The sequence below is a fragment of the Chenopodium album genome, chromosome 12 (assembly GCF_948465745.1).
Source record: "Chenopodium album chromosome 12, dcCheAlbu1.1, whole genome shotgun sequence".
Classification (NCBI taxonomy): Eukaryota; Viridiplantae; Streptophyta; class Magnoliopsida; order Caryophyllales; family Amaranthaceae; genus Chenopodium; species Chenopodium album.
The window spans coordinates 7,425,882-7,440,306 of record NC_137845.1 but is presented as its reverse complement, the minus strand read 5'-3'; the positions used below and the strand labels follow the sequence as shown (position 1 = coordinate 7,440,306).

General features: G+C 33.6%; 2 protein-coding genes across 2 annotated transcripts; both read right to left on the bottom strand.

Moving 5' to 3' along the window:
- Window positions 1–682: 682 nt before the first annotated feature.
- LOC145571844 (non-canonical heme oxygenase HOZ, chloroplastic-like) lies at window positions 683–5,292 on the bottom strand. The gene is made up of 9 exons (XM_081630878.1): window positions 4,884–5,292; window positions 3,525–3,737; window positions 3,332–3,434; window positions 2,852–2,931; window positions 2,697–2,774; window positions 2,387–2,478; window positions 1,647–1,758; window positions 1,403–1,528; window positions 683–1,149 (listed from the first exon to the last, which is right to left on the bottom strand). Exons 1-9 carry the CDS (start codon window positions 5,175–5,177, stop codon window positions 1,033–1,035), a joined length of 1,215 nt encoding a protein of 404 aa, XP_081487004.1. The 5' UTR covers window positions 5,178–5,292; the 3' UTR covers window positions 683–1,032.
- A 6,854-nt stretch (window positions 5,293–12,146) lies between these two features.
- LOC145571843 (B-box zinc finger protein 32-like) lies at window positions 12,147–13,468 on the bottom strand. Its single transcript, XM_081630877.1, has one exon. The coding sequence runs from the start codon at window positions 13,238–13,240 to the stop codon at window positions 12,455–12,457; it is 786 nt and encodes a 261-aa protein (XP_081487003.1). The 5' UTR covers window positions 13,241–13,468; the 3' UTR covers window positions 12,147–12,454.
- Between the last annotated feature and the right edge of the window lie 957 nt (window positions 13,469–14,425).

Genomic DNA, 14,425 nt, shown 5'->3' with positions numbered 1-14,425 from the left:
CAGTAAATGGACATTTAGGGTAAAGGGATCTTTCTATCGAAGTGTTCACAGTGAGGATTAAACTCCCAAATGTTCGCTAGAAGAAGATCGATGCTCTTCTTTCCGCTAAGCCAAACTTGGTTTGTACAACAATAGAACATAAGAAAGATGTTCTCCTTTCCACAAAGCCGAACTTAAATTGGTACAATTAAAGGACACAACGAAGGATGTTGTTTCTCTCTAAAAAAATTAAGTTTATATGTGATGCAAAGAACACGAGAGATTCGAGAATTGTTTCATTTTCCTTAGTGAGGGGTTGTGATTCAATGTTGGGACTAGAAATAAAGAGCTAGAACGAATCAAATTCTATACACGAATAATACATTACCTAATGTAACACAATAATACTTAAAAGAAGATTCTAGTCTTAAGATTCTCCATTTATCATCAATAACTAGTTTGAGTGATGTTACGCTGAAAGGTATTGATTCAATACTTTTCAGTTTTCACTACCATAACATCACTCAAACAACGGCTGCTGAGCACCTACCTAGCTTAAAATTATGAACACACACGCAACCTCAACTTTGACAGCCTGATAAGGGCCGAAATTCACCTAAACAATATGCCAATCAACAAGCTAAAAGTCACCGTTGATCAAAGGATAATGATCAAAGATGGTACCGACTACCAACATGTAAAGGGAGATCAATACTACAGCAATTAACTGAGCATCTTAACTTACAAGGAACAAAAATTTTATTCTCAGAGTTTGATACACGCATCACAAACGCCTAGAACTTGGACTAGTTATGGGAACAGGATGAAAGATGACGATTCTTCTAAGATCTATACTTAATTTATAAAACAACTACTTTATATGAATAGTAGGAAAAAAGAGGACACGCGCATTGCAAAGATCCCTAGCTCGTTAGCTGCTGTAAAGTTCATACTGCCACATCTTTAGCTAGACGTGACAATGCAAACTCTCCCATAATACATTATTAAGGGGGTTTGGTTACTGATGAGAATTTCTCACTCAAACAATAGCGTTCATTTCTGAATATTGTACAGCCGTCCATTGTTAATTAATTGCTGAAGAGCAGATTTTGCTTCCTCAAGAGTCTCAACAACCTTTCCGTCTTCAAATGATATCCTCTGTATGTTGAACTGTAAGAAAAAAGAAGCCTTTAACACACTGTGAAGTGGCATTTCGAAGCCAGGAGATTTGATGATATTGCTTATCACAAAGATGGGCATTATCATGACTAGTACGGTAGTACTGGAACAAGGTAGTACGGTAGTAACGGAACAAGGGGCAATTCAAACAAACAAAATGAAACAAAAACCAAAGAAGAAAGTAAAGGAGGGGGAAAAAAAATATTTACATACAGGTTGAGTGAAGTTGAAAAGAATGACATACCTGTGCTCCTTGACGAACCCGGACATCAGTTCCTCTGCTGTCTATCGAAATGAGAGCAGCATCATCTACCTCAATTTCATTGGATAAAAGCTTTTTCAAAGGCTTTGAGAAGATGGCATTGAGTTCCTAAAATCATACCAGAGTAACAATTATTTCCATGTTACATATGCTTCTTTGGTAAAGCCTAAAAGAGAGGACTTTTTGCATTTATTACCAAAGAAACAAGAAAATTACCACAAATTACCTTTAAATACTGTTCACCTCCTTCCAGAGCAATCTTATCTGGTTTTAGGTCTTCGTATTCCTTAACATCAACCCAAGCGACTGTACCGAAGCCACCAATGAAATAGATATCACTGCTTTCATTGTTCAGGGGAAAAACGTTCAGCTACACGATATATGATATGCTACTCATGAAATAAGTAGACTCATTAGTTAAGTAGACTGTATCCACTAAAACCAGCCACAGTACATAAATAAGATACAAGGTAAGGAACCCTTAAGTATCAACTTATCAAGGGGATCCTCTGCTATGTAGATAGTGAAGTCTATTTCATAGGCATTTGAGAAGAAAAGCTGCAATACAATTTCCCTTTTTTTTTTTTTTTTTTTTTTGTGTGTGTGTGTGTGTGTTTGTGTGTGTGTGGGGGGGGGGGGGGGGGATCTTCTGTCAAAGGGAGACTGAAAAGCTTATGAAAGGCAGCCATTTAATCTCAGAAAAATGACATACATTGTCGAGTAAGCTAGCTTAAGTCTTTTTTTAGGGGGAGAAAGAACCCTCTTATACCATAAAGAAGCAGGTCTAACATTTAACACCAGTAAGCCAATCTTCTGACAGAAATACAATAAACAATCAACACAATAAACTTGTAGGTCCATTCAAATAAAAGGTTCTCACAATCAGGAAATAAAATTAGAATTTCTTATGAGAAAATGTGCATTCATCTGCGAAGTAAATGAGTGATAAAAGAAACAAAGTATTGCCTTATATTTTGCATCCTGAAGTAATAGAAGTTTCCCCACTGTTGGGAAGGCCCTTGTTGATGCTTTCTTATATACTGTTTATGAGCCCATTCCTGAAAGACAGACAATAAGAACAGTTATTGGAGAACAGCGCAAAAAGGATGACCAACTGCGTAAATTAAGTATTTTGCTACCAGATACGTTTTTGAAAACCTGCTAGGCTGCTACTATAATAGCTTAGGTTAACGGTGCATCAGACTCCACAAGTATAAAAATACACAAAGAATATAGATTTAAGCAAGCTAAAGGTATAAAATTAACCATCAATCACCTGTTGATCTTCAGGAAGTGGGTAGACATTGCCAAATATTGTCACTCTTGCATTAGATAAGCCACTCCATCCAGGTATCTATGAAACCTAACGGTCAATAAAATGTATAAACGGAAAAGTTACACTAGTAGACAACACAATGTATACAGACAAACCTGTACAACAAGTGTACACCGTGGATCAGCCAACAAATTTCTTGTGTGGATAGCCAATGGTGAAAAAGAGAAAATTGGATCTGCAACAATAGACGATAAAAATTATGCTTCTTGGGCATAACACATGCAGAAATTCCTCACAATTAATCTCCCCTTCTTAGCTTTGTACGTATTTTTCACTTTATTGTTTTCAGCCCTTATTCTTTGAGGGGGATGGAAGGAGGCATGGTGACTAAAAAATTGATGGATATTAAGGTCAATCATATCAAGTACCATCAAATTAGAATAGAACATAACCAACAATAATATCCAATTCAAAATATTTAAATGCTGAAACACATCTCCAGTTGGAAATTCATAAGGCTCTTGTCAGACGATAAGAAACTAACTTCTACTGAGCTCCATAGTTCATTGTATTTTACAATGGAGAGATGACTAGTAAACCACACAATAAATGATATGCAGAACAATGTCACTTACGTCCCATGGCATCAGGAGCAAAATCCACCAGAGAGCCAAATGGATAACCTTGCCGTCGATGGTGCATACGAGACATGACAGTGCACAAATGAGCAAAACGAGCCTAAAACAAGAAACACAGAATATTAGTCCATATGTTTCAATTCTCAATTTTCAATTTTATATAAGAGTGGAAGGGATCACAGGAATTTACCTGTTCCATCAGATTACGTACTGCCAATGCCGGACTTGGTAACCCATGTGCAGATGTCGCACTTTGGACTCCACCAGAAATTGGTGTTCTGAAAAGTCCTGCCCTGGTGCCTCCAGACCCACTCCCACTTCCTGATCCTGCTGGTGTTGACACCATCTTTGAGGCATCATTAAAGCTTCTCTTGAGACTTTGGGTTGGATGATTATTGATAGCCTTCAGAATGCGAAAGAAGACATCACAACAAAGCCGAAGCAGCCATTTCATACACTTGCTCACAGACTATAATTAAGAAAAGAAAAAAAATTCTACTTCTAATTACAAACTAGACAAACCATACTCCAGTGCTCAGTCATATCAAGCCAAGGTATAGAATACAAAGACGGCAGTCTGACCTCCAGAGAATATGAAGTCCTTGTGATTGACTGATCGATTAGTTTATATTTAACATCCTCCCACCCACCCACCCCTCTCTCTCCCCAAAGAAATGCCACAGAATAGATATACAATTTAGGGTTCTGTTCTCTTTAAGCAACTTGTTCACTCATTAAACATTAATCCTACTTTTAACAGATAAAATTTGGAATGAAGAGAGCATATAATCCAACCATGATCCATTGATAAACTTAGAAACCTCCACTTTGTATGACTAGAGTCACTAGACCACACGCAATGCCGTAGTGCATAGACTGCCAATACAAAATTCATTGCATTTTCCTCCACTTCAAGCTCATCAGGATACAATAGATAGCATCCTCTTGCTGTATCACCAATTCACCATAGACACAAAACCCAAAGACTTAAAGCAATACAAACACACACTATCGAGGAAATTATAGTCCAAACTACATTCCATTTCTCACCAACTAGGGCAACAATGAGAAAACAATCAATTTCGCAACCGAAAGACAAAACTACATTAGCTCACTCAGCTTCAAATTACAAGAGTAAGTTAAAGGTAATTAGGTAAGTCACAGTCTAACAAAAACCTTAAAATATCCACCTTCCACCACAATGAAAATGTCAAATTACTACTAAAAAAAAAAAAAAACGCAAATTGAACCAATCCTTTGAGAGCATACATCATAAAACCACATTACTCCCACAAAGGAAAGGAAAAGAAAAAAACTTTTAACCCAACAAGCACAAGAAAACCCTCAATCATAAATCATCACCAACTAGAAAATTCTAAAAATTATCTCAAATTCCACATAATAATCATCCTAATGAACCAAACACATTTGAATGAAATCATTCAAACCACATTCTAAAATTTGAGAAATTTCAGGGTTTTTGTTCTGAGTTTTTATTTTATTTTTTTATATGAAAATCAAAAAATTAAGAGGAGAGAGAATAAATTACCTCGGGAAAAGGAAGAACATCATCAGAAGCATTAGCATGGGCATCATCAGAACTAGGTTTATTCTCACTTTCACCACCTGAAGCTTTTTTCGAAGCAGTCAAAACCCTTGATGACCCAGAAATCCCAACTCTCTCAGAAGTTAACCCCCACGAACCAAGATTCAAACTTTCGTTAATTCTCAAACACCCACTTCGATTATTCCAACGTTTGATCGAAAATTGGGGTAATTGACAACCTGGGTTGTTTTTTTCTGGGATTTTTGTCAGGAAAACAGAGCTTGAAAGGGTTTCCATGGCGGAAACTGATTAATTTATCTACCAAATAACTCGAAACTAGAATGAAAAATGATATGCTATGATTTGGAATTGAAACTCATCTTTTTTAATATGTTTTGGAACAAAAAAATAGTAGAGAGCAAAAAGAGTTCAGTTTTCCCTGGGAAGAGAGAGAATCTGTTGGCGGAAAAGCCCATATGAAAACGGGTAGGGCTATTGAAAAGGTTCAACAAATAACCCGAATTAGATTGGACTGTTCGAATCCTAATTGGTTTGCGTTTGTTCAATTGAATGTTCTGGCCTCAACATTGAGCAAAGTTTGATTGAAAAGGGCCTGAATTTCTTAAATTTTTAGGTTATTTGGGCCTGGAAACATGAAGTTACTAAAAAAAATTGTACAAACTAGAACTAGATTTTGGTTGTATTGCAATTGGGTAAGTAATGAATAGAAATGAGAAACGAGGCTAAAACAATTGGCTAGTTTTCCGACTCTAAGGCGTGAGGTCAGGGGTCAAATTTCACCAAGGTCATTTTAGGAGGGATTTCCTTTAAATTCTCCCCTGACGGTCCTTCTCCTTATTACCCCAAAATAAAAAAAAGTAATGAACGGCAATATGTCTATGTGTGTATGCGATTCAGGGAATTTCCCAACATTCGATAACTCAGTGATCCGTCTGGTAAGTGGTGATAAATAAAGCTCCGTACTCTGTATCCATTTCCTTGATTATGAATTTGTCCCAAATTCTCTCCTTTTCTTCACCAATTTCAATTTCTATTCGTTACGGAGTACTCCGCACTATATAGAGTGGTATTTCGTGGTAAACTGGTAACAGTCATTAATAAAGACAAATAAAAACACAAGTCTAGAGAGGAGATTGTATTTCAATGCTTGCCAAATTACACTGTTATACTACTCCGTATTAAAACGATGGTCAAGGCTGAATTTCAAGACAAGACAACACCTTTAATTTATTGTTTTTTAAAAAAAATTCCTCCAACTTCATGGCGTGATAAAAGAAAAAACAGCATTCCAAATACAGTGTACTAGGAACATCATTAAATGAAATTTTTTCAAAAAATAAAATCCTCCTGATAATGTTGGCCTTTTGCAAGGATATACTGAAGATAAGCCTCTTCTATTGCCAACATGCATGCATGTAAGCCCATAATAAACTTCAATTATTGCCAACATTATCTTACATAATCTCATCTCAATTTCTTTACATGCCTTCTCTATTTGTGATGACTTTACTACTAGTTTCTTCTACATCTTTTTTGTATTGTAATGTAGTACATCAAATAGATCATCTCTTTGGAATACAATGCCACATCGCTATCCCATCAATTGTACTCTGTAGCTTTCTACAACATTAGTATATTACAACAAATTAGGCAAGTAATTTAGAATACTAATTCGTTGTTTACTTTCAAGTGATTCAAAATGGAGATCTCGGTTTTTAGCAAGTCAAGAGTCTCATAACAAGGTTGTTTGGTGGAGAATCTGGAGATGGTGAGAAACTCACCAAATTCGAGCCCTACTAATTCAACTACATGTATTTGGAAGTATGGCTATATGAAATTATGACTTTTCTTAAACTATATGATCTAACATATATATGCACTTATGCAGCTAAGATGATTGACTTATGAAGGGTGCTAATTTAGCACGGTCTTTTGTCTATGGACATAAATAAGCTAACATAATCCACTGATCCAACATTAAAAATAAATAAATAAATGTGTAAGGCATATGATGTATAATACGTGTTTGTTTTGAATTTATATTCTCATAATTGTGTAACAACAATGATATTAGTTAAAATAATATTGTTTAAATTATATTAAAGTATATAATGCTAGGTGTAAGATTAAAGCTAGAACAGTACTCTATTTCCTTTTTTGGCTTTATTTCTGATTGAAGATTGTGATTAAGATGTGTAATAGTGATGGAGAAAAGCTATGATTAAGATTTGACGCTTAATTAGACCCTAAAAGCTATAAAGCTATAACCACAATTCCACAAGTAGGCAGCTAATCAGATTAACCAACTTGGAGATTTGATGGTTTTAATTAGGTGTACTTAATGAATGTCTCATCCATGATAATCATTGAGTTTTCATCATTCACGTACCCTAACAATTTTCCCTTGAATTACTTAAATTTCTCTCATTCATATTAATTCCCATTTTATACTACTAGCATTCTTTTTTTTTTTTTTTTTTTTTCATTTGGTAACTACTTTTATTGCCATTGAACAAAAGTAAACAATAGAATAATTTATATTATCATGAATAAGATGTGCCCTAAAACCAAATTGTAATTCATCTTTCAAGTAAGAATAATTACCTAACAAGTATAATGTTTTCCTTAACTTTAGTTAATAAAGCAAATAATGATAATATGTTAAGCTCCCATATATGATGAATTGTCCCACATTTGATAAGAGTACGTAGACAATGGTGTTACAAACTCGAAGCTATTTTATGGTTTTACCTATTCTCGATAATATAAGAGCCCCATCATCTATATTTGATTGGGACTTTGAGGATTTTCTCACCTTCCCTTATTCATCTCAGGGATCTGATCTAGTTTTATGTTTTGTTATTCTATAAATTATCGAAATTTGTTGAGCACCCATGTTAATTGATAAGTAATAAGATCTATGTATATACTAAAATAACAATTGTTGATGTCTTTACTGTCTACGTGTCATTTTTTTATTTAATTTTTCCTTCAAAAATGCAAGGATGATGTCATATTTTTTTTTTCCTTTTTTAAGCTACCCTATTTAACATTGCTTTGAAAATTATATTCCATTTGAATTTTTAAATTTTAAATTTTAAATTTTGGGTTTTCTACACATATTATGCTATTTATTTACGAGTTGTTAACAATAGTTAATAATATAATTTAATTGAAATTTCCTAATTAAATATAAAAATTATGCACTTTTGAAATTTGTATATTCATATTTAATTAGAAATTAGTTAGGAAAACTAAAGAAGTAGTTATTTTCTTTCAGTATGTATTAAAAGTCTATAATTCAATTCTTCTTTTAAAACCATGAATCGCACGGGGTTAACCTAGTTCACTTCTACTTTTGTACACACACCAAAAAAAAAAAAAAAAAAAAAAAAATTACATTCAGAATTGCATACTTTTGTTAAGGTAGGTCTTGAGGATGGAAATTATTAAACTAATAATGGGTGAATTAATAATCTGTATAATTTTTCTCCTAAATTAATTATTATGATCTTCTCTTAAGCAATAAAGTTAAGTATTACTGTACTAAATTGTATAACATATATGGTATGATTAGTGTAACGTATGATATGATCAATGATGTCAACAGATTAGGATACTAATCCTCTAAAATATTGGCCGAATTTGTGGATCATTTATATGACACGCCAAATTCTTGATTAATTAATTAAACGAATGTCGCCTAAGTTCAAACATGCATGGCATGAGCCACAAGCTGCCGATTAAAGTCTTCCTCTAAACATTGTTTTATGAGCCTTTTTTAATCAAAGTGTTTATTTAACTAACAAGTGGAACTAAGTTAGCTTTAATTTGGTGTTGATTAGTGTTTATTATGCTTTGTTTGGACAATTTTAGTTTTTGGATTTATTTGGAAGTCCTCTCATTGTTTACCAATAGAGACCTTTATCACAAATGGGATTATATAGTCAAACACGTATGCTCACTTAGTACCTAGCTGTATGATACGAGAATGATGCTTCCTAGTTGGTACATGCTCGACACACATAGGGCAAATAATGCAGAAGGGATTTAATCTTGCGTATTGGGAATTACCTCACAAGGGCAAGTATCATCCACTCGACACCCACCATATGACATTATGACAATACTAATATGTTCGATGTTTACACAAGACTTTATTTTTCAGGGGTGATTGTCCAAAATATAGCTAGTCCTCCCCTAGTGGACTCATTGCGATTTCTTCTCAAAACATGCATATGTAGTTCAATTTTCACATGAATGTTAAGGATAAATAACAAAGAAAAAAATCGAAGATTTAGGTAGATATGCATTACTATAAGCTTGGTGTAATAATCTGAAGATCGATGAGAACTAGAGAAGAAAATAAAACAATTAGAGAATCCAGATTCTAAAAACTACCTAAACTAGAAGTTGATTTAGATAACAATTCAACGTATGAAGTCGCTATTAGCCACAATTTCAAAAGATTAAAGTAAAATGCAATTCTTGTTAATGAAGAGTCAAATTAAACTAGCAACAAATATCAACCGGTAGTTGAGAAAATATCAAGATTAAAATAATGAACTCCTAATTTTGTGGTGTTAATCTCATACAACAAATATTACTTAATTAATCTCAAAAGATCTCTTATTTTTTAAATGCACCTTAAATTTGGCTAAATATTAAAAATATACAGATTCTTTTATTCCTTCAAATATCTCATCTAACGTGTGGATTGGAGCAATTTACTCCAGCTTGCACACATATTTGATCATTAGTGGGGTTTGAAAAGTTTAGCAATGTTAAGTAGGGTACGAACCATTCTTAACCATTCATTAATTATTAAATAATTGTAATTAAACTTGATTATATGTATTTGATTAGGCCCATCAAATCTTCATAATCCAATTTTTAATTAAATCATATAAAGTCATTGGACATAAATTGTTGTAGGAGTAGTTAGTACTAATCTATTATCAAGCCCTTCTTTCTTTCCAGCCTAAGCATGCTTTGATTGAATGTTATGTCCCCTGTAAATTATAATTACAGGAAAAATGTTGTACTATAGTTTTTTAATTCAAATTTTTTTTTATGTCTTGGAGTACAACATTGTTTAGAAAAATCATGATGATTTCATGTGGTTGATAATTGTTCTCATTAGTCTTAGGAATCTAATGCTTTACATCACCTTTAGAAGTTGTTGCAGTATAATACTTGTACTATACCACTAAAATATTATTCGGGAAAATATCTAGTAGTTGTATCATAGAACGTCTCATTATTCGACAAATGTCAAGTATTGTGTATGACCATGTCGCTCATCTATTGTATTCTCAATTAAAATAGGTCTCTCTGAAATACATGTCTGTATTAACGAGTAAAGAAAATGTGTTGTTATTTTCAGAGGTAAAGTGCGTGTACATTACTAGTGTGACAATTGAACTTTGATGCACCTGAAAAGGGTGAAATGAGTTTCAATTTTAAACATAAAAGCTAATCTAAAACTTAAAGAGGCAAAATTGATTTAAATTAAGCCGGTATTTCTTAATTTTTGTACTTGTTATTTTAATCAAAGATGTAAATGTTGAAAGAGGGAAGGATAAGAGATCTCTACCCTCAAAGTGTCTCTAGTTGGGATTGAACTCCTAACCTCAAAGTTGGAAGTTATAATTTTTTCCACTAGATCAAGCTTAGTTTGGTAATTATGAGCTAATATGCCAATGGTAATACACTAATACATCATATTTAGCTCACACTCTAGACTTGTTTTAACAACATCATTTAGGAGAAAATGTTGTACACGCTTCAATTCTCAAAAGTAAAAGATGTAACATACAATCATTTTGAAGGCTGCAAAAGTCTATCATATGGTCCTCTTAAAACCATAATAGCCATCAATTAGTCCCTTATCTACTCCAAATTCCTCCAGCTAAGAACATGCATGTTAATGTTCTTTAAGTTTCTTTTGTATTTCAATGAGTATTCCTCCTCTTTTCTCTTTCCAAGTACATGTCGAGACTTACACCTTATATTCTCAATAAGTTAATGAATATTCAACGTTATGCACATTTAAGAGACGAATTTACTCAAAAGTAAATATACGGTACCTTCATGTATAATTGATACGGACTAGATCAACGTCAGCTCTGTACGATGCAGTAATTTCACTACGAGTATACTAGATGGCGGCATGCTAACTAGGTAGGTGGACTCCTCGAGTCATCTCAAAAAAAAATCGAACAAAATAATTTAGAAAAGTTTGGTTGGTGTCGATTTCTAATATTGTATCAAAAGTGTGTGGTTCATTGAAAAAACATGTATATAAGTCGAAATTAAAATTTGTCTATTATACGGCATTTCTAAAGAAGATGTCTAATACACCATTTAAAGCCATGCCTTTTGCATTCCTCCTAGACAACTGCGCGCGATCTCGATCAATCACGCTAACAAGACAAATCCTTCAACGCTCCATTTCAATTCATCTCATGCACTTTTCATTTCAAGGTTTATTCAATAATCAACCAAACTACTCCGTATTCAATTCATTAAATATTCATCATTATTAGATTATTATAAAATGAGTACTATGATACGTCAACTACATCAAGTACCCCACTTTCCATTTTTGTTACCTTCCGCAGATTTTGCTTCAAAAATTAACAAGTTCTCATAATAAATACTGTAATTTTTTATAAAATGTTTTTTTAACCCTTAATAAATCAAACTAATCAAGACAAAATGTTGGTTCAAAACTTCAAATACATTAACTAGGTAATTATTTTAAGATAATAGAATTTTAAATAAATTTTTGGGATTGTTATTCGGGTTACCCTTGATCTCGTCTTTGAAGTATGAGACTCCGTAATACGAAGTATTGATCTTTATGTTGATCTCATCTTTGATGTGTGAGACTTTGTAATATGTAGCATTGATTTATATATCTATATCTATAAACTATAAAGGTAGATAAGGGAGATCTATCTAAGAATGTATTAGATGGTTGCTACTAATTATTCCATATATAATTCAACACTTCTAACTATATTAGCCACAAATCTAATGAAATGGATCAAGTAATCCTATATTAGTATGTTAACATTCTTGAAAAACATCATGCAATGTTAACCATCACATTTCCATATATATGCTCAAGTTTCCTTCTTAGTGTTGTATCCACGCCTTATGTGACAACTAAACCTCAACAGCCGCCTAAACAGTACATGTTAAATTAACGTAACAAAAGATAACAAAGACGGTCGTTAGTTGAACAAAATAATGATAATCACAAAATTACCATGATCTCATTTTTAGTTTTAGAAAATACATACATTCTCAAATAACAAATAAAAAAACCCACAACTCCATTTTTTTAACCTACCAACCAATCTAGTAATCTACCATTCCACATTGTCTTATACAAATAATCAATCCCAAATCCTACTCATCTTCATCTTAATCTTAATTTTGTTCTCTTAATAATATTCAAGTGGAACAACTAATTTCTTTTTTTCTTTTTTCCTTTTTTTTTTTTTCTTTTTGCTAATTATGGTTTTTAGAAAAATAAATTACAATTAGCATTCAGCCCAACCTTCCTCGTGATCCTCACGTGATCGCCTGCGTTTAATAACACGCGTGAGTTTCGCTTCGGTAGCCAAGATCAGCTTAGCTGGCACTCCCGAGATCTGCTCCAACCTTCTCAGATCTTGACACGTGGACGCCGCCGATGTCGAACTCCGGGACCCACAAACCCTAATTGCCACCCAAAACGACGCCGCTAAGGAAACCCGAAAGGGCCAAACCGTAATTCCATCCAAACAACCACTAAGCAATTCAACCGCCATGTTCACCACTTTGCCGTAATCTCTCTCTTCAACAACACCCATCCTTTTGCACCAATTTACCAAAATACCCTCTACCTTCAAATCCACCACCACCGTACTACTGTTCCTCTCTCTCCTCCGTACATCCACTACCTTCGCTCTCTTCGAGGTCGATGATGAAGTCATCTCGGCGGCGTCTTCCGCCGCGTCTCCGGTGCTCGAAATGCAGGAAGACGACGATGAGAGAGAATCGTCGACGTTGTCATCATCTGCCATGTCAGCAACCTCGCCGGAGGTTGTCTTCGGAGGAGAGCAATCGCGGCAGAATAACGTCGAAGGTGGAGGAACTCCGGCACCGGAAAACCTTTTTCCGTCAGTTTTCCGACAATTAGGGCAAATCAACGACCTGACATGACGAGCAACAAGGAAATTCGCACAGTGAACCTTGGAATCACAAGTGTAGCACAAAAAAGCGTTGTCGGAAGGACAATACAGCGACGCTTGACCACTGCAGAGCTCGCAATTTCGATTCGCCATTTTTGTGAAGCTTCTTCAACAATCAATACTATTGAAAAAGAGTTGAAATGATGAAGGATTTGAAGAGGAGAGAGGAAGAAGAGGGAGAATATATGGTTGGAGCGATTAGAGAGAAGGTTTTGATATGGAGAGAGAATCTTGAAATAAGGGGACACGGGGCGAGGAGAGAGAAAATAAGATGAGTGGTGGAATGAGGAGAAAGAATCAAAGAGTATTTTTTCAAATTATGTGGATTAGGAAGGTTTTATATGTATTTATATAAATCAATAAATGAAAAATAAATAAAAAATGAGGAAAAAAAAAAAAACAAGGGTATGTGGAAGAAAAAAGAAGGGGTTCTAATGACCACAAATACCTCGTTTCTCTCGAAACACTCAAATTTGAAAAGAGAGAAGAGAGGTGTTTGTTTTGGACTTGTATTATTTTATTTTGGAATGTGGTTGTGTTATTTGCCACATTAGTTTTTTTAACTGGTTTTTGAGGGGCCTACCTCATGAAAAAGAATGGTGGTTATTAATGTTTGTATTTTTTGGTTTGAATTTTTCAAAACTCTTCTTCCTTCCATTTAAAATATCTGTGTGTTTATTTGTCAAAAAAAAAAAAAAAAAAAAAATATCTGTGTGTTTAGCTATTCTATTAGTTTTAGTTATGTCATTTATTGTTTTTGTTAATATAATATTGAGTCAAGGCGATGTGGCAACAATTGTGTGATTCGTTTAGGAGTATCGTTTATAGATGGAGGTTACAAACGTTTAAAATAATATGCGTTAATGTAATCATCAATAAGATTATCATTTACGGTCCTACTAAATGTGTAAGTAGTTTGCATTTTAAAATAAATGAAATCATTGATCAGTACTCATGTATAATTTTATAGTTATGCAATAGTCGTATAAGACATTTTATATATATATATATATATATATATATATATATATATATATATATATATATATATATATATAGTTTTTTCTGATAATTATATACATTTAGTTAGCAATGATTTGAAATTGATGCGTTAATTGTTTAAACATAATAATCCGCGCTTAAAATATGCATCAGACAAATAATCACGGTGTTTCCGATTACACATTATATTGTTTAATGGTCAACGGAATTCGTTACCACAATCATAATCAAAGGGTAAGTGGTTTTACAAATCTCCCTATTCAATAACGTGGAGAA